At 40.4% G+C, this 26,910-nt stretch overlaps 1 protein-coding gene across 1 annotated transcript in view; it reads right to left on the bottom strand.

Moving 5' to 3' along the window:
• Nucleotides 1-3,897: 3,897 nt before the first annotated feature.
• The window catches only part of LOC308337007 (uncharacterized protein CXorf58 homolog), a gene marked incomplete at both ends in the record, with an annotated part of 57,105 nt that continues 34,092 nt past the window's right edge, over nt 3,898-26,910 (bottom strand). Inside the window, 3 exons of the mRNA XM_080794922.1 lie at nt 3,898-4,169; nt 12,889-13,163; nt 13,273-13,434. Coding sequence (XP_080651048.1) covers nt 3,898-4,169; nt 12,889-13,163; nt 13,273-13,434 — 709 coding nt within the window. The remainder of the gene's footprint in view (nt 4,170-12,888; nt 13,164-13,272; nt 13,435-26,910) is intronic.

Genomic DNA, 26,910 nt, shown 5'->3' with positions numbered 1-26,910 from the left:
TTTTGAAAATGTTTTTCTTTGCAGTCTGTTTAACGTTACCCTGTTTTAGTGAGAATCGGAGTGGTAGACGCAGCCTGGGCCTTGCGGCGTGCAAGCACTTTTAAAGAGCATTTAGGTCATACCAGACTCCTAAATAGAGGCCCCTTAAAAGTAAGTGCAACTCCCATTCTTTACACTCAGTAAGGCTGCTGCGTCTGTTATTGAATGGAAAGTAGCAACTCGTGGAAAATTTGAGCTCATTTTTGACATAGAGGTAAGAAACAGAATTATAATCTTACTGGTCATATCTACTTGTTTATTTAGTACAGAATACTTAATGGCACTGGGGATGTAAGCCCCCAGCCTTTGTTTTATTTACTGAAAGCTACTAGCATGAAGGATAGTAACCTCAAAGTTCAGAACAGATCAAGAATAACTGTTTAAAAGCATTTATAGTAAGTGTTTTAGGATTAGCCGTGCACCTTTAAACTCTTTAAACTCAGAAGGAAGAACAAGATTAAGCAAGAATAACCAGGGAGTGGATCATTCACATGGATGCCATTTTCTCCCGAGTAGAGTCTATATCTGATACAGACTAGTTCTACACTGGCAAAACTTGCCAGGTCTTAGGATATTGGTGCAATATTGCAATGCCTTCTTCTATGGCTGTTGTATAAATTTTCTAGTTTCACTTTTTTTTTTTTTTTTTGCTGCTGCCACCACTGAACACAAAATGGAAGAGTGAAGTCATGGAAATGTGAAGACTTTTGGGTTTTTTTTTGTTCTTTTGTTTTTTTTGCAATTAGATTAGATAACTATGAAAAAAACACCTGATTTTAAAACTCCAAAACTGGAGGCATTTGAGTTTAAGAAACAGTCAGGTACACAAGTAGTTTTTGAGAAAGAGAAACATTGGCGTTGGTTTTAGAAATCAAGTTAATGATATTCTTTTGTATATGAGACTTAAATTTTTATTAAGTGGTTCTGTCATTTACTTTCACTTTCTAAAAATGGAATTCAGTATCTTGTTTGCCATAGTAATATGAGTAAAAGTCTTTTTCTACCTTTTAAAAAGCATTTTTAATCATTTTACTTTTGAAAGTTAGGCATTAGGTTAGCCATTTAATTCTTTTTCTAATACATTAGTTGTTTTAGTGTTTTGTGTGTGTGCTGTCTTGCTTTAAAGAAAATAACAGTAATGTCTTCATTATTTTCCTCATCGTTGTCTTTTGCTGGAAAAAACCGAGACAGGGTACCCCATCAGGCTTTTATACTTCACACACCAGTGGTGGTTCTCTTTCATTGCTTAGGTATGACTTCATAGCCCTAGTTAGGGTACAGTCTGGGCAAACAGTTGCATATTCTTGGTCTTCCATTCTCAAGACACAAGACCAAGATCAGAGTTCACATTTTAGAAAATTTCTGAAATCTTAACTTGAACTAACTCTGGGTTCAGCTTCACACGTAAGTCATGTCTGACCTGATGTTAGCTGTAATCAGTTTTGAGCTTTAAGAATAGTTGCTATTGCTTGGGTTCTGAATGTATTGAGAAAACTCACCTGTTTATATGTAGTGCTAATATAGGTTATTTTAAATCCATGATTAACTTACATTCCCTTTTAAAATTGTGGTTTAATTGTTGAAAGAGATTTATTTTTGTTATACTAAACTATGGAAAATTTTCCATAGAATTTTTTTCAAGTTTATTTTTTGTGTGCTTCATTTGGAACCATTTTTGTTAATATACATTGTATGTGCTCAAAATAGTTGTTTTTAAAAAATTCAGTCAGATTGGAAACTATACAGTGTAACTGTTGTGATCCTTGTGTGTTTTCACTTTACATTTTAAATAGCAGACTTTACAAAAATAGCCAGTTTTCATTAATTACATCTTAATTAGAAATGTTTGTTCTCCATATCTTTGACCCTCTCAGTTTCGATTTTAGTCTGCTTAAAGAAAATCCTTGCACTACAGCCGTTTCATAAAATTCAAGATTCTCACATTGAAGGTTTTATATTGGAAGAAATACTACTGGTTTTTAAAAAAGCAAAGCTTAATTAATAGAACTATTAGCTTTTCTTGAGACAGCATTCTCTGTGTCCTCATTACTCTGCTCTGTGTGCGTGTTACTCTAATTTGTGAAATATTGACTGAGCCCTTCACTTATCTTTTCTAAAGCAGCACCTTTGGACACCTCATTCTGGGAAGCCTGCTCGAGTCATAGTAAAGGACACATACATTTGTGTGAGGAGAAGTGGTAAAAATGGAGAGTTTTGTCTTAATTACATGAAACTAAGCTTTAAAATATTTTATAACAAATTATTTGAGCTGCATAATCTAAACATGTCAAACGTTCAGTGGGACTATTTTTATATATGTATATGTGGTTGTAGGTCATAACATTTCAGTTTATAATATAAATTGATATTTCAGTTTATAAGCTATCTCAGAAAAGACTAGCTCTTTTGAGAATACATAATTTAAAGTTTTAGACTGAAGTAAAACACAACATAGATAATAGTGTAAATTAGATATAACTGAGGGCTATATGGCAGTAAAACTGCTAGTGCCATTTTTCTTTTTTGCCTATTACACATTTTTGATTTTTTTTTTGTACTCTGAACATTTTTAGGGATCATATGTTTGTTCAATCAGATTAGAGTTGGTTTGGGAATAAATATCTTCTAAAAAGAGATTTATCTTAAAAATGAAAGTCCTGAAAAATTAGTTTATTGAGAGTTTATCAAGTCAAATATTCAATAGACATAGACTGGAATCGGTAAGCTCGTGGAAGTCCTAGCCTTTCAGTACATGTACCCGTGTAACTTCGGTGTTACACGAGCAACGCCGAGAGAATGCCATCAGCTTGCTTTGTTCCCCCTCGATATTCTTGGATTTTCTTTTTACATCTTTGGGAACAACTGCATTAAAAACCTTATCTATCAGTGTGTCAGTAAGGATTAGGTGTTCGCTTTCTGAAGGAAAGTTACAGTGAGGTGGTCAGAGAGGTTATTTTCTACCTAACTTGTATATGCCCTCTACCTCTTGGGCATCCTTTGTCTATAGAAAAATATTTTGACCTTTAGGTACATTTTGGGCCAGTAGTCAAATAATCCTAGGGCCGATTTAAAAATCTTAGAATAATTTAAGGTTTGCCTTTTATACCTGTTTTGAAAGCCTTTACATTTTTGTCAGGTAATTTTTCCCAAGCCGTGAATATAATCTATTCAAACATGTTTATGCTATCCATTCTGTTTTTAAATTGAAAAAAAAATGTTAAAGTGTTTATGAAGAAAAGTTTAAATAAAATATTTTTAATCTTTAAAATAGATTTTTCTCTTATTATTTGCTATCTTTATGCAACCCATCACTTTCAGAGTCACTCATGACTTGATTAACAGTATACATTTTGTTTTCCTTCAATGTGCCAAGGAAGTGCCACAAAAATGGGATTTCTACCAATGCTTTCAGCCACAGATTCAAATGAGTGCATTAGAGTGAAATTATTTACACTTACATGCAGTGGAAATTTTATAATGAAGCCAAGTAATTAAAGTTCCACAAACGCAGAGTTTTGCAGAATGGAAATGCAGTGTGGTGGTTTTGTAGGTTTCCTTTAGCATTTATGATTGATCGTTCTTAAATGCATTTCTGAAATTAGTGAATAGGCAGAAACGAAGCTAGCTACATCACAGGCCCTTGGATGTACATAGGCCCGTGTGTGCCTTCTTTAAAATGGACTGCTGAGAAATCTCAGCAGGATTCCCTGGATCCTGGCCTCAAGCCACCCTTCCAGCCTCTTCTCTCTGTCACTCCCCGCACTCCATTCTCTTGTGATCTGTTAGTTTCCAGCCTCAAATTACTTGCCTTCTTTCCCCTTCCCTGCTTGCGAAATCCACTCTTTTTCCCACCTCAACTCAGATGCTCTCCTCTTTTCCGGAAACCTGGGTTATATCTTCCATTGGATTAATTGCTTCTTCTACACTCAACATATTCATAGCTCTTCGTTTCGTTTTCATAATAGTTGGGTAGAATTCTTTCTCCACAACGACATCATAGTCTCCTTGGACGAAAGGATCTTTTATTTCTCTTCGTACGCTCACATCTAGCGTGACACTTTCTGTGGCCCACAGGCGCAGAGCTAAATGTTGCAGCGCGCGACAGATGCCATCTGAGCTCCAGGCACATGCTGTGGGCGTTTGGAAGAGGGGGATGCAGTTCCCGCCAGTTTTGTCTGCTGCTTAGTCTATGCAGTCCTTGCCCTCCACACCTATGGCTTCAACAACCTTCTGTCCTGAAACCTGTCAAATCTGTGTCTCAACCCAGAGTCCCACCCATCTCCTGAACATCTCATACACGTTCTGTCAGAATTTCAAACCCAACAAGTGCAAACCTGAATGCATTAGCTCCTTCCCAAACACCTGCCCCTTGTCCTGTGTTCCCTCGGTTATGTGGCCGTACCATTGCCTGGTATTGTTCAAGTCAGAAGCCTAGGAATGGTCTACCACTCCCTCTGTCCGCTTCGCCCCAGCATCTTGGTTCATTCAGGCCCTCTTTATTCTTGCTGGCCGCCTGGAGCTGGCTTTCTGATCTACCTCCACGATCCCTTTTCTACACTGCTGCCGGAGGGAGTTTCTGAAGCGTAGACCATCCTGAGATTCAACAGCCTTTCATAATCTCCCTTCACTCTGAGAATAAGATCCAAACTCCGCAGGGTGCCGCACAAAACCCTTCAAGTTTTGCTACCTTTGTACCTGTCCAGTCTTCTACACCCCACATTCTAGCTACGTAAGCAACTAGGAGTCCCCTGAATACACCATTCCCTGTGGCCTCTCTGCCTCTGCACATGCTCTTCTCCTTTGCCTGTCCTGGCCACACCTTCTTTGGCCTGCAAGAACCAGCCTGGACATCATGGCCTTTGTCAAGTCTCCTTGTACACCCTGGTCCAGGTTAACTGTGCCATTGGCCTTACCACAGCACCTTGTAGACACCCCCAGCCCGCCTCTTCTGACATCCGGGTTGTAACTCTTTTCTATCTCACCCTTAACTGTACTCCTTGATGGTGTCTTTGTTTTCCAAAAGTCTGACTTAAGCCAGGCACATGGGAAGGCCTCCTTAAAGAAAAACAGAAAGTTGGAAGGTTACCAATGAAATGCTTCTGGTGAGGAGGGGCAGCTGTATTAGCTTGATTGTCTGCTGAAATAGACCTCCCTGAGGGATTTCCTCCATTCATTTCCACTACCACCGGTCCCTTCAGAAGGTTAATGCGTTTAGCTTTCATAGTTGTGAACATCCTTCTTCCCTTAACATCTCAGTATGTCCGATCCAGGCGGAAGTTTTCAAGTAAAACACACCAAAGGATGTCTCAAAGATCCCTAATGCTTTGAAATTCTCTGTGGAGGGAAAATGTGTTTGTTGGTCACAATTATGTTGAGAAAACACTACGTATATTTTTTCTTTCCTAGAGAATCTCAACAGACAGCATATTAAAAGCTCTGAGAAGTCCTGACGTTAACTTCTTTTGATTTTGTTTAGCTTAGTGTGAACCAAATGTTGGCCACAGAGCTCTTTTTGGTGGTGGTGTTTTTTTTTTTTTTATGGAATGTATATGATCATTGAATATTCTTGAAAAAGCCTGCCTAAAAACTAACTGGAAGAAAACAAGTACAGAGGGCCACTAATTCAGGTGCTCTGGTCTGTACAATTGGATTTCCTCCTGCAGATCCAGTTAGTTTCCAGGCTGAAGTCAACATTTTGCCAAGGTGACATTACCCTGGGGATTTGACAACCCAAGGAAGGTCCCACTGTCTCCCCCAAGGAGTAAGATGAATTTGTATAATTAATCTGTACAACTTATGTGGTTTACAGAGCAGGACTTCCAGAGTGGCCAGTTAAGGAGCTCAGCAGATCCTATCCCTAAAAAACAATAAAACTGAACAAACCTGTCCCAAAAAATGGAGACTCAGGAAATTGGTCAAAAGCATAGAACAAATGGGAGAAGCATTTATTCAAGGAGATGGGCAGAACTGCTCTAAGTGGTGTAATGACGGGAGTCTGTGGTATTTCAGCCAGGGTAGTCCCACCTCAGCTCCCCTTCCCCTAGCTACATGGCGCAAAGGTTCTACTGGGGCCCTTAGAGGGGCCTGCCTTTATTTGGAGCGTGGACAAGCCCATGTCATTGTTGACAACACCACAGCCAGCCTGAAGTCTCAATAGTACTTGGTTTTAGCAATAGACTGGCAGACAGACCAGCCAGAAATTGAACAGACCTTGGGAATGAGACAGCCTACTTTATCCCTTGGTGGTCCAAAAGACTGTGTTCATGGACAAGGCTGTGTGCACCTAAGGGGAGACCTTAGAGGGCCCTAGCAAGCTTCTTGTCCCTGAATGGATGTGAGGTCTTGCAAACAGAATAAAAGCTGGAATAAGCTTGGAAACTACTCAGGCTTTGAATGCATTCCCCAGGCTGCACACATTCTTTAGCAAAGGGTGGAAGCCTTATTGGCTCAAGGTGTTAAAGTGTAACTTCTGATTAATCATTGGCTGATGACAAGCTATGCTGACTTGGGTGATCCCCGGAAATCCAAACTTAAAAAGAAAAAAATTTAAAAAAACAACTGAGCAGAGACATCAGTGGCTGTATACTACTAGTTGGGGAGAGGGGAATGGGTGGGAACAGACTCAGCAGAATTCCTCAAGGCAAAACACACTACAAACCAGAAAATAGCAAAAACATCACATGGAATTCAGAGTTGCTACCATATATTATCTAAAATATATCAAGTTTCCAACAAAAAATTAGGAGACCTGCAAAGAAACAAGAGGGTGTGACTCATACCCAGGAAGATAAGGAGTCAATGGAAAACTAGCTCTAGGGGATTGGAGTGTTCATGGAAATCAGCACAGTCACAGTTCTGTAGCCTGTATTTCACATAAAATTTTATTAGAAACAATTTCAAAGCTCATGAAAATTTCTTTGAAAATATTTTTAGTGATTTAGTGTTCCATAATATGGCTATACCATAATTTATCTAACCATGCCTCTATTGTGAGATGTAACTACATTTTTAAAGTTCTTTGATTTGATTATACACACGCATGTATGCGTGCTTGTGCGCACATAGTGTCCAAACTTCTGATTATTTCCTTGCTGTAATTTCCTAAGGATGAAACTTAAAAATGAACTGTTTAAAGTCCCTGAGAAATAGTGCTAGATTAAGCTCCAGGAAAGTTGTACAACATACCCCACCCACATCGGCAGTGAATATGAGTTTATTACACCCTGTACTAAAAGAAATCAATCATAAGCAATATAGGTGAAAACTGTATTTTCAGTTTCTTTGGTTCTAGAACGTTGAGTATTTTTTCACATCTGTTTGCTATGTATGTCCTGTGAATTCCTGTACATGGCGTTTATGTAGCTTTCAATGGTATTTCGGTGTTTCGTTATGGATTTGGAAGGATTCCTCATCAGCTATGCTTTGCCACACTTGAGCATGCTATTCCAAACGATGACCGGTATCTTTAAATACTGGAGCAATTAAAAAAACTATATAATCAAATTTCAGTAAATGTGAAAAGCAAAACAATTTAGAGAAAAGATATGGGAATTAATTGATAGAGCAAAAAGATTAACAATTGAATACCTTTAAGAGAGGCGAAAAAGATAGAGAGAAAGGCATGGTATACATTACAGATTTTAAAAAAACCTATTCAAAAGTTAACAAACAGCATTCTTAGATGTGGAGTATGAGAGGTTTCTTGGTAAGGGTTCCATCTTCTGTAATAGAAATATACATTCAAACTTTTTAAAAAAGATTTTATTTATGTATTTGACAGAGAGAGCACAAGCAGGGAGAGCTGCAGAGAGAGAGGGAGAGGCAGACTCCCTGCTGAGCAAGGAGCCCAATGCAGGACTCCATCCCAGGACCCTGAGATCACCACCTAGGCGGAAGGCAGACGCCTAACTGACTGAGCCACCCAGGCATCCCCACATTCAAACTTCTATTGAATGTGTGCTCGTAGGAGTGTAGTTGGGTGGGAGTGAAAACAAACAAGATCCACTCTGCTCTCAGTCTAGTAGAGAAACAATTCAAAATCACTGAAGGCAAGAAAAGGTGCTAAACAGAGGGAAAAGCAGGATGCTGTGGGAGTTCCAAGTTACAATTACTGTTGGTGAGAATCAAGGAAAGGTTCCTGGAGGGACTGGCATTTCTACTTGGTCATGGCAATTAAGATCTCTGTAGGTGGAGAATACACATAAGGGTTTCAAGAAAGGATGTGCAGAAAAAGCACAGGAGGTCACATGAAGCATGCAATGAGATCCAATCTGTCTCCAAGTGGATTCTAGTACTGGTAGAAATGATCAACATAAAACAAGATATTTGTTATGAATGAAAAAAAAATGGCCAAAGACTTATTTTAACTCCTTAAAAATTTTTTTAACTCTGAGAATAATAAAAAAAAAAAAAAAAGACACTGACCATGGAAAATTTAGACTCCACAAAAAAATGACACACGGCAACGGCAAAACTTTATACATTTGTAGCCTTAAGTTGGGGTCCCTGGATGCTGACTCCTAGAGGAGAATGAGAATACAAGTGATTTACTTAAGAGGTCATTCATTCCAGAAAGCATCATCAATTAGGGAAGGGGAAGTAAGACAGGGATGGGGATGAACTAGTAAAGGGTACGTCTTTAAGCAGTTTTCCACTGGAGGTAACTGGGTTTGATCCTCCCCCGCACAGCCCAGGGAACTAAGAAAAACCATGTAGAACACACCTGAGAGTCATCCCACCAGAGGCCATGGAAGCTGGGGTATTTACCCTCCAACTTTATTGGCTTAGAATTGTGGGGAGTTGCAGGTGTTTGTGCTCAGGAGCCAACTACCATTCTTGAGTACTGAAGGGTGAGTGCTGGGGGGGTATTGGTGGGTCACCACTACTATCTACTATGTTTATTAGTGATTGAAAACAATTGGAAGAATCACATTTTCTTGACAAAATGGAGGCCCACCGAATCTGCAACACAGGAAACTGGCAGACCTAATTGCCATAAAAGTAAACTCACTTATAAGAGGTTAAAACATAAAAATTTTTATTTGGACAAATTTTAAAACAAATCATTATGACATTTTTATGAATAAGAATTTTCCAGATGAAAATAATTGCATTCAACTACAAATGAAAGTACTAGAAACATTTTATCTGCCTTATATAGAAAATTGATATCAAGGAATTAAAGTGATTTGAGTTTGCTTGGGAAAATATGTTCTTCATAAAATTTCTTCAATGTTGGCATGATTCTGATTAGAATGTTTGTACTAACAAACATGGAGTCACAGTGTCCTCGGGCTCAAAACAAGAAGAGGATCGAAACATCCTGTTCTTGAGCTGCTAGAGGCCAAAAAATGAAGAGGTTTTGTGCCAGGGGAAATTGCATGGGTAAATGCAGAGTGGAAAAGCATATGGAATGCTTTGGGAATGATGAATTCCTTACTGACAGAGCTATGGGAGCAGATGTTAAGCAAAAAAAAAAAAAATCATATTCATGAATATTCTGTGGATCTGCAGATTTCTTTGTTGAAGGAGGATAAGAGAAAAATCGGATCTTACAGTCTGCCAGTAAAACTCCTCACAACTTTTCATTAAAACGTCCCATGACCTTAGAGAAAAGTAATAGAAATTCATTAAAATGAGAGATTGACAGACAACATAATATCAAATTGTGAATAGCCTTGGAAATAATTTTGAGGCAAATAGAGTTAGACTGAGAAAAACAGATGCATACTTCACCTCCTATGGAATACTCAGGCTTCCCTTCACGAAAGAGAGCAACCGGAGAAAGATCTTTTTTTTTTTTTTAAGGGACGTTGTTCTTGCTACACCAACTATGTTCTGGTGTGGAAATTAAGGCCCTTACTAGCCAGAAGACTGGGCATTCATAGCTCTTGATCCCAAGAAGCTATACTGTGAAGCAGGAAGTTTTATTCCTGAGTTTTGCACCTTGCTTGAAACCCATCTGTGTCCTCTGCCCCCCTCTAGTCCCCATCCCCTCTGCCCACTCTAGCCTCCCAGCCCCCACCCCCTCTAGGCTACCCACTGCCTTTTTACATATTTACACTGAAAGAGAACAGCCCTGTTAATCAACCAGGCAGGGAGGCAGAAGTAAGGGCAAACTGGCCAGGGTATCAAATGTATCTTCCCCCATTATTCACTCACTGTAGGCGACCACAGACATAGGGAAAACTGTTTCACTTACTGTCATTGGCTTCCAGTACCAAAGACGAAGATATAAGAGGAAGGCGATAACCACAAGAGCACAAGGAGGTACAATAAGCGAAAGCCTGTTAGAAGCTGGAACACGGGCAGGAAGCCATGCCCATCAACTAACCCACTTTCCTGCTGCAGATTTATCGAAGGGGTGGAAACACTACCCAAATGCATACAAGCTGGGGCTAAAGGCAACCCACACATTCTGGTGACACACTGAGTCTGGGAGGGTCTTCCCCTGGTCGAGTTTGGTTAAAAGAAAAAAACAAATTGGGGTCTACAAACAGAGACTATGGTGTAAAAGAAATAGTTGGAAGACTCAAAGAAAGGAAATACCGGGGCGCCTGGGTGGCTCAGTGGGTTAAGGCCTCTGCCTTCGGCTCAGGTCATGACCCCAGGGTCATGACCCCAGGGTCCTGGGATCGAGCCCCGCATCCGGCTCTCTGCTCAGCGGGAAGCCTGCTTCCTCCTCTCTCTCTGCCTGCCCCTCTGCCTACTTGTGATCTCTGTCTGCCAAATAAATAAATAAAATATTTTTTTAAAAAAGGAAATACTTCTGGGAAATTACTGGCTTTCAGAGCCGGAAGAAAAAGCCCAAACTATTTGGTATCTTCAAATGATTGCAAATAACCATAACCTCTATGCACAAGGAGCAAAAGGGCATAGGCAGATGAGCAAAAGTTGAAAAGGTGGTTGACGCAAAGAAGACTGTAAGGAAATTCCTAAGGCAACAACAGAATTAAAATCCGTACGCAGTCAGTAAAGCATAGAAAGGCTATATAGGAAATTCACCTGCTGACAAGAAGGACATCCTTGAGATACTTTCCCAGAATGCAGGTGAATATGACAATCAGTTCTTCACCACGTGCTTCATGATCACCTACTACGTGCCCGGCACTTCTAGGTACTGGATCTACAGGCCCTCACGTTATCATCAGAGTGTGACAGGCAGCCAGTAAACACTTAAACACAAATTAGCATACAACTGCAAACGACGATGTGTGCTGCAACTAAAAACTGGTCCTAAAATCCTTGCCTGGGAGAAGCTAGTTCTGACTGTGTGGTTAGGGAGCTTCTCTCTAAAGAAGGAAGATAGAGCTGGAGATAGAAAGGATCAGTAAGAGAAAACCAACAAACACAATGTGGGGAGGGGTGTGTGGCCCTGCAGGAGGACAGCACGTGGGGCATCAGAGAGATGGACACAAGACCAGGGTGTCTGGCTCGGGAGAGGGAGGCGAGGAACACGATGGACAAATACTAGGGCCAGATCGCACGAGGCTGCCGGAGGCTGGGTGAGACATCTGTGTTTTATTCTAAGGAAAATGGGAAGCCATCAGAGGGTTCTAAGTAGGCGGCTGATGTGACTTACATTTTCAAAGGTCGTCTGGTCCCTGGAAGGGGGAAGCACGGAATTGGAAAGCTTACCAAAGGGGCCAGGGCAGTGCGAAGGGTGATGACCACTAGAACAAGGGGTGATGGCTGACAGTGCAGACAGAGGAGTGAGTGGCACGTGGACAAGCTCTGGAGGTAACGACTGACACAACCTGGCGATGAAATGGTTCTATGAGGTAGCGGAGAAAAGATGGCCACCGAAAGACTCCTGGGTCCATCTTGAACACAGGGTGTATGATGGTGCCCTTTGCTCCGATGAGAAAGACGGGTAGAAGAGCAATTTGGGGAGGGAATGGCAGGAGCGCAGGTCCAGTCCAGACCCATTAGCTCTCAGAAGCTTGTGAGGTATTCAAGGGTGAAGAGGTCAAAAATGTCTGCCAGATATATCAATCTGGATGAAACAGAGAAGAAAGTTCAGAATTAAAGAGATACATCGGCCAGTCACCTGCCATTACTTAATTATTTTAGTACTTAATATTTTTGAGTACTCAATATTTTTGATAGTACTTAATTATTTTGACTTTACGCAGCTTTTCCTTATGGAAATATTCAAAGATACATGAAAGTAGGCTAAATAATATACTGAATCTTTACCCATCACAGTACCCATACTATTTTGCCACAAGAATGGGAATTCCCCTGAGGAGAAGGAAAAGGTCCCAATTCCCACGGCTTACTCCAGTCTGCTCCCTCATCTGAAAAATGAGAATATTCCAACCCACCTCAGGGAGTTCTGGTGACACTAAAAGAGATTAATCATGTCAACAGTATGTGGTAACCAATGTAAGCCATTCATATTTTTATTGTTGAGTGGGCGATATTGATCCAAAACACAGCAAGGTTCCTGGGTGGAAACAAGTTTCTAAACTCAGGAGAAGGTACCAAAACCACTGAGCTCTTATGGAGAGAAAAGCAAAACAGTAGCTGCTGACACAACTATGGCAAGTTTGGGATTCTCTCAAAGGTGAAGGAAGCCAAGGACACAGCAGGAATCTGACCGAGTGAAATTCAGGTTTCAAGTGTGAGTTGTGCATGTAAGACTCGGGTGGCCAGCAATGCAGTCCCCACTCGACGGTGAAGACACTACGTGGAGGAAAATTCACATGAAAATGAAGGGAGAGGTCGAGTCAGAGCCTGACACGAGGTGGTCTGGTGAGGAGTCTGGGACGCTCTTCGCTGTAGAGAATGACGCGTGAGCAGCCACAACCGATGGATTCGTTATACAGGGGCTACAGGGGCTGTGACCTGGGCTCTGGAGCAGAGCTTCTGGAACTTCATGTGCACACAACCCCCGCCCCCCGCCCCCCGGGGGTGCTGTGAACAGGCTCTTCTGCGGCAGCAGCGGGGCCAGGACGGCCCGAGACTCTGCATTTCCAACCAGCTCCCGGGCCAGGCCTCTGCGCCGAGCAGCGGGGGTTCCCGGGATCCCGGGGCCGCGCGGGGGCTCCTCCCGCGGACTTGGCTTCCAGCCGGTGGCCCGCAAGCCACGCAGCACACGCACGCAGCCGCCCGCACTGCAGCTAGAAGGACGGTGGCCCCGGGAAGGGGCCGGAACCCACGGCCTGCGCCGCCGGGCGGGGGGCGGGGGCAGCCGGGGGCTCAGAGTTCTTTATTCCCCCTGAGCCTCACCCGTGGCCCAGGAGGGCTGAGGGAAGGGCAGGGGGGCAACCGTGGGGGAGGGGAGGACCGGCCCCCGCGTCCGCGCCCCCGGACACCCAACGTGCGCAGGTGGAGGAGAGGGACGGCGGCCGCGGAGACTGGACGGCCGGCGCCGAGGCGGACAGGTACCCGCTGCTCCCAGCCCAGAGAGGCGCTCAGGAAAGAGGGTACTCTGGGATTATAAATCCTGGCAGAATTAAAAGGTTGGAGTGAAGAAAAATAAACAAATGAAAGAGAGGAAGGAGGGCTTGGCCAGCAAATGTCGTGGGTCCAAGACAGGGAGGTCTATGAGTTGCCCCACTTTACAGATGATGACAGCAAGGACTGGAGAGGTCAACCAAGTCGCCCAAGGTCACACACCTAGAGCTCTCGACCACTATGCTATAAGACAACAAAGTCGGTTTGATTTCAGACTTCTCTGCAACATCAGCTTTCAGAACAAAATGGAGCAACAGCTAGAGTTTTTAGAGAAAAGGATTGCTAACTGAAGACTCATAAGCTCTGCCAAATCGTCTTTTACAATAATAGCTAACAAATAGTAAGCACACACTGTGTGACAGGAACAGTTCTAAATGCTTTGTATAGACTGACTCATTGACTCTACCATCACCCCTCATTTTACAGATGAGAAAATCGAGAGTTTAGGTAACTTCTCTAAGAGGTAGGATGGGGCCAAGGCGACTGGATTTTCTGAGCCTTGCTGTGAACTGTTCTTCCAGACTTTCAGAGCTCAAATCCATACCGTCAACACACACTTCCTGAAAAAAATTCAATATACACCATAATAACGAGATAAAAAGGAGTTCAAAAATGAGAAAACTGTGTGAAAATCACAGTTTTTAAAAGTCTAAATGATTACTCTCTATCTAAATCTTAGATTTTACTAACAAAGAAGAGGGAGAATACTAAAAGTAAATTCAACTTGGCCAAATCAGGAGGTACTAAAAGATTACCATTTCATTAAAAAAATTCTGATCATTTAAAAAATATAGGCCACAGAATGCTTTTCGTGGTTATCCTGCTTCAATATTTTATTTAGCAGTTTTCAAAAAACAGCTGGTGCCATAAACTCCTCTAAAGGACAACAAAAAGACTTTTGTCTTTTTTTTAAAAGGGTAAATAGTAAGAGTGTTTTTGTAATATGAACTCACAGATTCACACTTACTTGACATGTTTCAAGCCCCTGCAATTATGTTTACGTTCACATCAAATTATCCCAGCTGTGGGCAGGGGGAGCTTTGAGTTGGCCCCTGAGTCCTTTTGTCATGTCCTAATGTGTCTCATAGGTACATTGCTATCAAAACAAGACCCACAGAATGCCTGAAGGCCATTCATACATACCAGTCCTAAAAGGAGTGAAAGGAGTACATATGCCTTCCAAAGCAATGAAGAAGATAAAAACGAATACTCATAAGAGAGAAATCATAAAACAAAGGAAATGGCAAAGAAGCATTTAAAAATAGCATAGAAGAAGATGAAACATAATATATTAAATGTATTCATTATAATGAGAAATATAAATGGAACGTATTCCCTTATTTACAAATAAAATTTCCCAGACTGGGTTTTTAAAAATCAATTCTGTGTTAATTAAAAACAACCCCACAATCGCACAAAAAGATCAATATAAGAGAATGGCAAGAAATACAAGAAGCAGACACAAATGGAGGAAAACCAAAGATCAAAATACTTAAGTGAGTAGAATTTGAGACAAGAAAATGAAACAAAATGGCGCTGAAATATGTACAATCAAAATATGAAGGACAGGGCACCTGGATGGCTCAGTGGGTTAAGCCTCTGCCTTCGGCTCAGGTCATGATCTCAGCGTCCTGGGATCGAGCGCCTGCATCGGGCTCTCTGCTCAGCGGGGAGCCTGCTTCTCCCCCTCTCTCTACCTGCTGCTCTGCCTACTTGTGATTCTATCTCTCTCTCTGTTAAATAAATAAAATAAAATCTTTAAAAAAAATGAAGGACAGAGATTCACGTAATGATATAATTAATGTCTTATCTAATAGCTTCCTGGAAAGAAACATGTAGATGTATTATAGACAGTCTGGTTTTTTCCCCAGTGTCCACAGAACCCTTACAAATCTTGACTTTGGGCTGCACTAACAGTGCCATGTAAGCAGGGCTCCACTGCTGAAGAAGAGTCACAGGGCCCCAAATGACAAAGCCTACCAATGTACAGATTGTCACAGGGAAGTGACACGCTACTGTAAGAGCCCAAACGTCAGAATATACATCACAGCCTATGACTTGCGGTAGACGTCTGCGGAAGCCAGGTGCAGGCTCCTGATGTCCTGTTTCTTTTTTTCTTTTTTTTTTTTAAAGATTTATTTATTTATTTATCTGAGAGGGAGAGTTCACAAGTCGGCAGAGATCCAGGCAGAAAGAGAGGAAGGGAAGCAGACTCCCTGCTGAGCAGAGCGCCCGATGCGGGGCTCGATCTCAGGACCCTGAGCCAAAGGCAGAGGCTTAACCTACTGAGCCACCCAGGTGCCCCCTGATGTCCCGTTTCTGTAAGGGCCGGCCCAGATGGCTCCTGGATCCAGAACCACTGGCGTGCGCACAGTGCAGCCTTCCGAAGCAGGGAGACTAAAATGACCTGTTTGCAGAGGTTGTACATATTTTGGTGGTCACCTAGGCCTATCCCGGGTGCAGAACCAACAGAACTGTGGGGGCGAGGCCTGGGGGTTATCACCCCAAGTGATACAGGTGTGAGTCTTTAATCTCATGGTTATTAGTAAACAGTGCCGACGAGCTGGGTCAAACTGCTCTGAGACCCTTTGGACTCGTGATTACGGAGACATTATATAACAGTGTTTCATGCTTTGACCAGGAGTCAGTGTCAAGCAGGAGTTTTAATTTAAGCAAACAGCTCAGGCTAATTACAGACCTGCTGTGATTAACCTTTATAGCACAGTAACAAAACTCTAAGTATATTTCAATAATTTTCAAAATGCTGAAACCACACAAACCCTATTTTTGGACCACAATTCAAAAAATGAATCAATGTGGTGAATACAATGTAATCAAAATGCAAATTAAAGCAAGATACTTTTTAGAGAATATAAGTCTGATGAAAATTAATAAGAATGTTAATATCCAGTGCCAGCAAGTAGGAAGAGGGAAGTAGGCCTCTTCTTTCATTGCTCCTGTAAACATACATTTATAGAACTATTCCTGATACATCATGGTAATCTGGATCAAAATCCTTAAAAAGGTACATTGTCTTGGCCCAGAAATTACATATTTGTCATTTCACCCTGAGCAAAGAATTGAGGGTTTGGGCAAACATGGATGTTTATTGCAGCACAATGGATAATAGCAAAAGGTTGGCAACATTCAAAATTTCCAGCAATACGGGGTCTATTTCAGTAAGTTATATCCATATATTATTCAAAATAATTTTGTAGAGGTCTATTTGTGGCAGGCTGTGTGAGATGCATGTCTAAAATCCTTTCTCCCTTTTTCTCTGCTAACAGAATCCAGACACTGTTCGGGGCAGCAATGTTCATTGCTCCAGGCAGAAAATCATGAAAATCTAGTTCTCACTTCCCCAGCTTCTCTTGTACCTAGAAGGGGCCACAGGATCTGGTTCCGGTCCATGAAATATCAGAAGTCTACTGGAGGCTTTGAGAAAGTGGTTTTTTGTTTTTTTTTTTAAGATTTATTTATTTATTTATTTGACAGACAGATCACAAGTAGGCAGAGAGGCAGGCAGAGAGAGAGGAGGAAGCAGGCTCCCCGCTGAGCAGAGAGCCCGATGCGGGGCTCGATCCCAGGACCCTGGAATCATGACCTGAGCTGAAGGCAGAGCGAGGCCTTAACCCACTGAGCCACCCAGGCACCCCGAGAAAGTGGTTTTTTGTTTTTCATTTTGTTTTTGTTTTGCTGTCCTAATAAAAGGGAAAGATGCTGTTGATGGAAAAAATCATCTACTGCAGACCTTATATTAACCATTAACCATGAATTAACCATTCATTAAGCAAGAGTTGGTTGGTGCTCGCTTCAGCAACACATATACTAAAATTGGAACGATACAGAGAAGATTAGCTTGGCCCCGGCGCATGGATGACATGCAAATTCGTGAAGCGTTCCATATTTAAAAAAAAAAAAAAAAGAGTTGGTTGGATTTCTGTTAGTTGGAGCCCCAAATGTCCCTCACTGTGGTGGATACTGTGATGTGCTTCCCGAGATCCCCCTTCAGGACTTGCAGATATTGGGAATGCAATAGGCTGACAGTCTTCATCTGCCAGCTAGCTCCAGGAATTGCACTCACTTGAAGTTGGCTGCCTTGCCCAATGTCACATCTCCTTCCCAGAGGCAGCCCACATCAAACTCCTCAGGAGTATACAGGCCCAGCCTTCTTTCTTCAGTGTGGGACAACTCAGCATGGCCCTCCCAGCTCCAGAGCCCAAGCTCTGTGACTAACAACTGCACTACTGCCAGACGTCCCCCTTCTGCCTAAACCTACTTAACTCCCTTCCCCAATGGTGTTGATCTTCAAAGCACTCCCTAATGAACTTCCTGCACTCAAATCTTGGTCTTGGTGTCTGTTTCCCATACCCACAGCATCCCTGATACATTTATTCACGTAAAAAGTCATTCAAAATATGTTGCTAAATGACAACAACAGGTTAGAAAGCACTACGCATGGTGTTTTCCTATTACACAGATTATACATCTGCATAGGAAAAATTTCTGCAAAGGAAAACACTAATATTTTAACAGCAGGACTTGTGTTTCCAAGAATATGCTGGCTAGATGTCTAGAGAAACTCCTAGTTCAGAAAGCAGTAAATGCTCAAGAAAGAGGTTTTAATATTTTGATATGTAGAGAAGTGGTGGGTAAGTAATGGGGTGAGGGGCAGAAATGATAGGAAAGCACAAATCTACATGAGCTAGAAATCATATTTACTGTGGAGGTATCTGCTGGCTCCTGACAGCCTAGAGCCAGGTTCTGATGAGCCCTTGCTGTGCGGCACAGGAGACAAAGCTTAGAGCCCAAGCAGTGTGAGAGGTCAGCTTGGAGACCCTTTCATAAAGGTAGGAGGGCCCAAGAGCAACAGCCTCAAGAAGTTCAACTAGAAAAGGCCCACCCTGCAGACAGAGCTGGAAGAAGTGAGTTCCCTGGGAACAGAAAAGTACAAGCAAATTCGCGTGAGCATGGGCCAGATATAAACCTGAATCTCTGTGACTCAAAATAAACCCTGTGCCAAAAACAGAGTTCAAAGCAGACCTCGGTAGTACCCATAGAAAACTGTTCGAAGAAAACAAAAATTTTTCTTTGGAGGAATACATTTATAGACTTCAAAGAATTACCATAAAGTTACAAATTCAGAATTTAAAAAAAATCACTAAATCCCCAAGGATCAGCATGCACATCAAACTTCAAGATCAGGCATGCATGTGCGCACGCGCACACACACACACACACACACACTCCAAACTACAGATTGTGGGATGTTCAAACACAGAGTATAAAACTATGATGTTAATAGTGTATAAAGAATTAAAGATAGAGTTGCTAGGATAAGGGTGCACACAGTGTGAGAACAGACTGGATAGATTTGGAAGAAAATCAAATAGGATTTTATGCAATAAAAAGTAATAATTTATATTAGAAACTCAAAGGATGCTATAAATAGCAGATAGAACTAAAGGGAAAATTAAAGAATTAGAGGATAGAGCTAATAAATTACCAATATAGGACAGAATGATAGAAAGTATTAATTAGGGGTTAAGAGAAATACAGCATAGAGAAGGTCCAATGTATGTTCCAGAAGGAGTTAAGAACAATAATAGAGGAAAGGCAATATACAAAGAGATAAGGTTTCAGAAATTATGAAAGACACCAATCTTCTGATGCAGAAACCCAAGAATTCCAAGCAGAGTAATTAAAATAAATCCACACTTAAGCACATAGTAATAAAACTGCCAGATAACAAAGACAAGCAGAAGACTTTCCAATAACAGTAGCCAGAAAGCAGTGGAATAATACCTTTGAAGCGGCAAGAGAAATAACTGTCAACCTAGAATTTTATACCCAGCAAATGAACTTTTATGAATGAGGGTGAAATAAAGGTATTTTCAGACATTAACAGATATCATTAAAGAAACTTTAAAAAAACATATCCCAGAAGGATAAAAATGATTCTAGGAAGAACATCTGGGACGTAAGAAGGAATAGGGAGCAATATTCAACCTTGTGTTGGAAGTCCTAGCCAGTGAAAAAGGCCAGAGAAAGAAAGGCACGTATATCAGAAAAGGAAAAATAAAACAACTTGCCTATGTAGAAAAACCTGAGGAGCCTACCAAAAACTACTAGAACTAATAAGTGGCTTTACCCAGGTCATAGAACATGAGGTCAATATACAATATACAATATACATATACAACCATATTTCTGTATACCAGCAATAAACAATTTGAAATTTAAAATTTTATTTTTTTAATCTTTTAAAAAAGATTTTATTTATTTATTTATTTATTTGACAGAGATCACAAGTAGGCAGAGAGGCAGGCAAGGAGGGGGGAAGCAGGCTCCCTGTTGAGCAGACAGCCTGATGTGGGGCTCGATCCCAGAACCCTGAGATCATGACCTGAGTCGAAGGCAGAGGCTTTAATTCACTGAGCCACCCAGGCACCCCTGAAATTTAAAATTTTAAATACTGCTATTTACAAAAGCACCAGAAACATGAGATCCTTAGGTATGATTCTTACAAAATGTGTGCAAGATCTGTATGTTGAGATTTACAAAACCTCAGTGAAAAAAATCAGAAGACCTAGATAAATAATATCTTCGTAAATTGGAAAACTCATTGATAAGATGCCTGTGGCAGGCAGCCTTTAAGATGGCCTCCAATGGTTCCCGACTTCTGGTATTCACAGCCTTGCATAACTCCCTTCTCTTGAGTGTGGGCAATACCTTGTCATGCACCTTTAATTAAAAAAAAAAAAAAGTGGCAAAAATGATGTTACTTCCCAGAGGAGACGGTAAAGAGTCTGTGGCTTGTCTTGAGCACTCTCTCACTGTCCTGCTCTGAGGAAAGCTAGCTGCCATGTTGTGAGCTGCTCTATAGAGAGGCCCATAGGTCAAGGAACTGACGTAGGATTCCAGCCAGTAGCCTTCAAGGAACTGAATCTTGCCAATAACCATGTGAGTTCAGAAGCAGAACTTCCCCTAGTTGAGCCTTCACCTCAACCCAGGCTGATCACTTGATTGCAACCTTGTGAAAAGTCTTCAGGCAGAGGTACCCAGCTAAGCCACATCCTGATTCCTGACCCACAGAATCTGTGAGATGATAAGTATTTGGTGTTGTAGACTGCTTAATGTGGGGTTAATTTGCTATGCAGTAATAGATAACACAATGTCAATCCTCCCTAATTTGACAGGCAGATTCCATGCAATCCCAGCCAAAATCCCAGAAAGACTTTTTTTTTTTTGTAGAAATTGACAAGTGGACTCTAAAATTTATATGGTAAAGCAAAGGAACTAGAATAGTCAAAACAGTTTTGAAAAAGAACAAAGCTGGAAGACTCATAGTGCCTGATTTTAAGATGTGATACAAAGCTAGAGTAATCAAGACATTGTGGTATTGGCAAAAAGGTAGACTCATAGGTATGTGGACTAGAACAGAGAGTCCAGAGATAAACCCACATATGAACTGAATTTTGACAAAGGTGAAAAGGCAATTTTTAGAAATATAATATCTTCAACTGATGTTGCTGGAACCACTGTTCATGTGCAAAACAAACAAACAAAAAAACCTCACTGGATACCTCACATCATGTACACAAATGAACTAAGTATAGATCATAGACCTAGATGTAAAACCTAAGACAACAAAACTTTTAGATGAAAACACAGAAGAAAATCTTTATGACCTGGGTTGGACAAGGATTTCTTATCTCTGACACTATAAGGACAATCCATAGAAAATCAATTAATTGGACTTCATCAAAATTCTGCTCTTGGAAAAACACTGTTAGGAAAAGGAAAAAGAAAAACATAAGAAAAGGTAAGAGACAAATCACAGCCTGAGAAAAATCTTTGCAACACACATCTGATAAAAAATATTGTAAGCAGAATACATGATGAACTCTCAAAACTCAGTAATAAGAACACAAACAACCCAACTAAAAAAAAAAGTAAAAAAATTTTAACAGACACTTCACTGAATAGGAGGTATGGGCGACAAAAAAAAAAAAGCACAAGGAAAGTTGCTCGACATCATTAGTCATTAGGGAAATGCAAATTAAAACAATAATGAAATACCACTCTATTCCCTCTAAAATGGCTAAGATTAGAAAGACTGATAGTATCAAGGGCAAAGCAAGCATGGGCCAACCAGAACTTTCATACATTGCTGGTGGGAATGCAAAACGTTACAGCCACTTTGGAAATCAGTTGGGGAGTTTCTTGGAAAGTTAAATATACATAGGCTAAATAATAGCCCCCCCAAATGCCCACATCACAGTCCTTGGCATTTGTTAAAGGTCCTTTATGTGGCAAAAAGAACAAACTGCAGATGTGATTCAATTAAGGATACTGAAATGAGAGGATTAATTTGAATTATCTGAGTGGGACTGATGTAATCACAATGGTCCTTCTAAGAGGGACGCAAGGATTCAGAGTAAGAGGGCAAGGTGATATGATGATGGAAGTAGAGATTGGAGTGATACGCTTTGAAGATGGTAGAAGGGGCCTCCATCCATCCTCCTGTATCCCACCTGAAGAAGGAATACAAGGGGCCACTAGAAGCTGAAAAAGGCAAGGAAAAGGATTCTCTACTCAGAGCTTCCAGAAGGAATCAGTCCTAGCGGCACCTTGATTTTAGCCACTTAAGAGTTACGCTGGACATCCGACCTCCAGAACTATAAGAGAATACATTTGTGTTGTTTTAAGCCACTAAGTTTGTGGAAATTTGTTTTAGCAGCAATAGGAAACTGGTACAACTTGCCATACCACTCAGCGATCCCACTCCTGTTTACCCAAGAGAAATGAAAACATACATTTAGACAAAACTCTGCACGCTAATGTGTATGGGAGCTTTATTCAGAATTGTAAAAAACTGGACACAACCCAGATATCCTTCAACTAGAGAGTGGGTAAGCAAATGGCGGCACATCAATAAGATGGAATAATACCATTAAAAAAGAATGAATTCCAGGTGCCTGGGTGGCTCGATTGGTTAAGCATCCAACTCTTGATTTTGGCTCGGGTTATGATCTCAGGGTCGTGAGATCAAGCCCTGCGATGGTGTGGAGTCTGCTTAGGATTCTCTCTCTCCCTCTGCCTCCTCACCCCCACCTGGCTCTGGTCCCTTCTCTCTCTCTTTAAAAAAAAAATTCGAAGGAATGAGTTACTGATGCATGCAACAACATGGAAGAATGTCAAAGTGAAAGAAGCACGTCTCGAAAAGCTACGTACTGTGTGATTCCATTTACATGGCACTCTGGAAAAAGGCAAAATTATAAAGGCAAAATAGAAATCCGTGGTTTCCAGAGGTAGGGAGCAAAGGTTGTACACAAATATTCCTAGCAGCATTATTCTTAAGAGTCAAAAAGTAAAAACTATCCAAACGTCCATCAACTAACGAATGGATAAATAAAATGTGGTCTATCCAAACAATGGAATGCTACTCACATGAACTAGTGATACATGCGACAACATGATGAGTTTCCAAATAATTACGCTGAGTGAAAGAAGCCAGACCAAAAGAGAGCACATGCTATTTGATTCCATTTATTACAGAACTCTAGAAAATGCAAACTCATTTATCCTGACAGAAAGCAGATCAGTGGTTGCTTGGAGATGGGGGCTGGGTAAGGCAGGAGGGAGGGACTAAAGTGGCACAAGGACACTTCTGTGGATGATGAAGGATATGTTCACTATTTTGATTGTGGCGATGGTTTTATGGGTATGTATATATGTCAAAACTTATCAAATAGTCCTTTCAATATGTGCAATTCACTATATGTCAATTATACCTCCACAAAGCAGTCGAAATTTTTTTAATTAAAATTTGTATATTGTGTATTGTGTGTTGAGAATATTTTTCCCTGGCCCAATTTTCTACGTGAAGATTGTAATCATGGTCATGCTTGACAAGGCACCTACCATTTATTAGTTATCAGAAGCAAAAAAACAGGGTTTAAGAAGGCTGTCATGGTTCTCGTATTTGAAAATTATTCATCTTTTTACTTGCAGAGTTAAAATTCTTCAATCAATGCATTTAAACATTTGGCCAAAATGTGAACTATTTTAGTAAAGTCAGGGAGGATGTAAATAAAATGCAAGAAAACATAAAACTTGACTTGAAAAAATCTGTTCATACAGCTTCGCCTGTTATCATTGTTGATCTCTCATTTCAATCTGACCAAAATGCTATTAAGTATTATTAATTTCACCAGCATGGAAGTTCAAGTCTGGAACCAAAGGAGAGAAAAAAATGCAGTTCTGTCAGAGAAGGAATGTGAATCTGTAATTCAGCCTCTGTTCCGGCTCTTCTTCCTGCGCAAGGGCAAATATTTTCCGACATTTAAGGGAGTCATGGCCCTTTCAGAAAAGATAACTGGAAACACTATTAATGGCATATGAAAAATTAAGTACTGGTCACTAACATAACATAGTATTAAAAAAATTTACTAAAATGAGATGAGTTCCAAAGATGAGAAACATTGCTGTGAGGTTAAATCTTCTTCTCCTTCTCTCTCTCCCTCTCCCCTTTCTCCTCCCTCCCCTCCCCCACCCCCTCTCCTTCTTCCTTCTTTCTTTCTCCTCTTTTGTTTATGGATGTCCAATTATTGAAGCACCATGTGGTGAAAAAACTATGCTTCCTCTATTGAATTGCTTATGCATGTTTGTTGAAGATCCATTTGGTGTATTTGTTTTGGTCTGTCTCTGGGTTCCATCCTGTTCTGTTGATCTATGTGTCTCTTTCTCCACCAATATCACGGTGCCATTTAGACTGTAGCCACAGAGTGTATCAACATCTGATAGGGTGATAGTTCCCACTTTATTCCTCTTTTTCAACATTGTTTTAGCGATTTGAATTCCTTTGCCTTTCCATGTAACTTTTAGCATAAGCCTGTCTATATCTCTAAAAAAAAGTCTTGCTGGGATTTTGATAGGAATTGTGTTAAACCTGTATATCAATTTGGAGAGAGCTGACATCTTTACTATATTGTCTGCCAATTCATGAACACAGTATGTTTCTCCATTTATTTAAATCTTTGGTTTCCTTCAGCAACATTAAAAATTTTTCAGCATACAGATCCTTTACGTGTTTTTTTTAGATTCCTACCTAGTTTTGGGTTTCTTTGGGGGAGGTAATGATTTTAAACGGTATTGTTTTAAATTTCAGTTTCCACATGTTTATTGCTGTTTGTAGGAATTGGTGTATTTTTGTGTATTTATCTGGTACTCCACATCCTTGCTGAACTTACTAGCGCTACAAGTTTTGTGGGTTTTTTTTCGGTAGATTCCTTGGGAGGTTTTATGTAGACAGTAATGCCATCTGCAAATAGGGTTAGTATACAATCTTTCTTTCTGATCTTATTTCCTTTTTTTCCCTTTTTCTTTTTCTTTTTTTTTTTTTTTCAATAAAGCACTGGCTAAGACTTGCAGTACTATGCTGAATAAGAGTGTTGAAAGTAATCCATTCGTGATAAAAATCCACAACAAAGTAGGTTTAGAGGGACCATACCTCAACATAATAAAGCCCATCTATGAAAAACCCACAGCTAACGTCATCCTTATTGGGGGAAAAACTGAGAGATTTTCCCTTAAGGACAGGAACAAGACAAGGATGTCTATTCCCATTACTTCTACTCAACATAGTACTGGAAGTCCCATCCGCAGCAGTCAGACAAGAAAAAGAAAGAAAAGGCATCCAAACTGGTAAGGAAGAAGTAAGATTTTCACTATTTGCAGATGACCTGATACCATATGTATAGAAAATGCTAAAGACTCCACCAAAAAAAACCTGCTATAACTGATAAACAAATTTAGTTTAGACTTGCAGGATACAAACGCAGTGTACAGAAATCTGTTGCATTTCTAAAATGCAACACCAAAAATGAAGCAGCAGAGAGAGAAATTAAGAAAAACAATCCCATTTATAAATGTATCAAAACAATGGGATACCTAGGAATAAACCTAAACAAAGAGGTGAGAGTTCTGTACTCTGAGAACTATAAAACTCTGATGAAAGAAACTGAAGAGGACACAGAGACATGGAAAGACATTCCATGCTCATGGATTGGAAGAACAAACATTGTTAAAATGTCTGTAATACCCAGAGCAAGCTACACATTTCATGCAATCCCTATCAAAATGCCAATAGCATTTTTCACAAAACTAGGACAAACAATCCTAAAATTTGTATGGAACCACAAAAGACCTCAAATAGCCAAAGAAATCCTGAAAAAGCAAAGCAAAGCTGGAGGCATCACAATTTCGAACTTCGGGTTATATATCAAAGCAGCAGTTATCAAAACAGTATGGCACTAGCACAAAAATAGACACACAGATCAACAGTACAGAATAGAAAATCCAGACATAAGCTCCCAACTATATGGTCAATTAATCTTTGACAAAGGAAGAAAGAATATCCAATGGAAAAATAACAGTCTCTTCAATAAACGGTGTTGGGAAAACTGAACAGCAACATGCAAAAGAAAGAAACTGGACCACTTTTTGGCACCCTTCACAAAAATAAACTCAAAATGGATGAAAGACCTAAAGGTGAGACCTGAAATTATAAAAATTCTAGAAGAGAACATAGGCAGCAACTTCTCTGACATTGGCCATAGAAACATTTGTCCAGATATGTCTCCTGAGGCAAGGGAAACAAAAACAAAAATAAACCACTGGGACTACATCAAAATAAAAAGCTTCTGCACAGGAAAGGAAACAATCAACAAAACTAAAGGCAACCTACAGAATGGGAGAAGGTATTTGCAAATAACACACTGGATAAAGGGCTAGTATCCAAAATATATAAAGAACTTACACAAGTCAACACCCAAAAAACAAATAATCCCATAAAAAATGAGCAGAAAACATGAACAGACATTTCTCCAAACAAGACATTCAGACGGCCATCAGACACATGGAAAGATGTTCAACATCACTTACCACAGGGAAACGCAAATCAAACCCACAATGAGATATCACCTCACACCTGTCAGAATGGCTAAAATCAAAAACGCAAGAAACAACAGGTGCTGGAGAGAACAAAGGAACACTTGGGCACTGTCGGTGGGAATGCAAACGGGTGCAGCCACTGTGGCAAACAGTATGGAGTTCCTCAAGAAGTTCAAAATAGAACTGCCCTATGATGTAGCAATCATGCTCCTAGGTATTTACCCAAAGAATACAAAAACACTAATTCAAAGTGATACATGTACTTCTATATTTATAGCATTATTTACAATAGCCAAGATATGGAAGCAACCCAAGTGTCCATCGATTGATGAATGAATAAAGAAGATGTGGCATATATATATATATATATATATATATATATATATACACAAACACAAATCTATATATATACACACACATATGTATATATATATATACATATATATATATAAA

The sequence above is a fragment of the Martes martes genome (assembly GCF_963455335.1).
Source record: "Martes martes genome assembly, chromosome: X".
In the NCBI taxonomy this organism is placed as follows: Eukaryota; Metazoa; Chordata; class Mammalia; order Carnivora; family Mustelidae; genus Martes; species Martes martes.
Note: the sequence above shows the minus strand (reverse complement) of the source record. Positions and strands in the feature narration are given on the sequence as shown.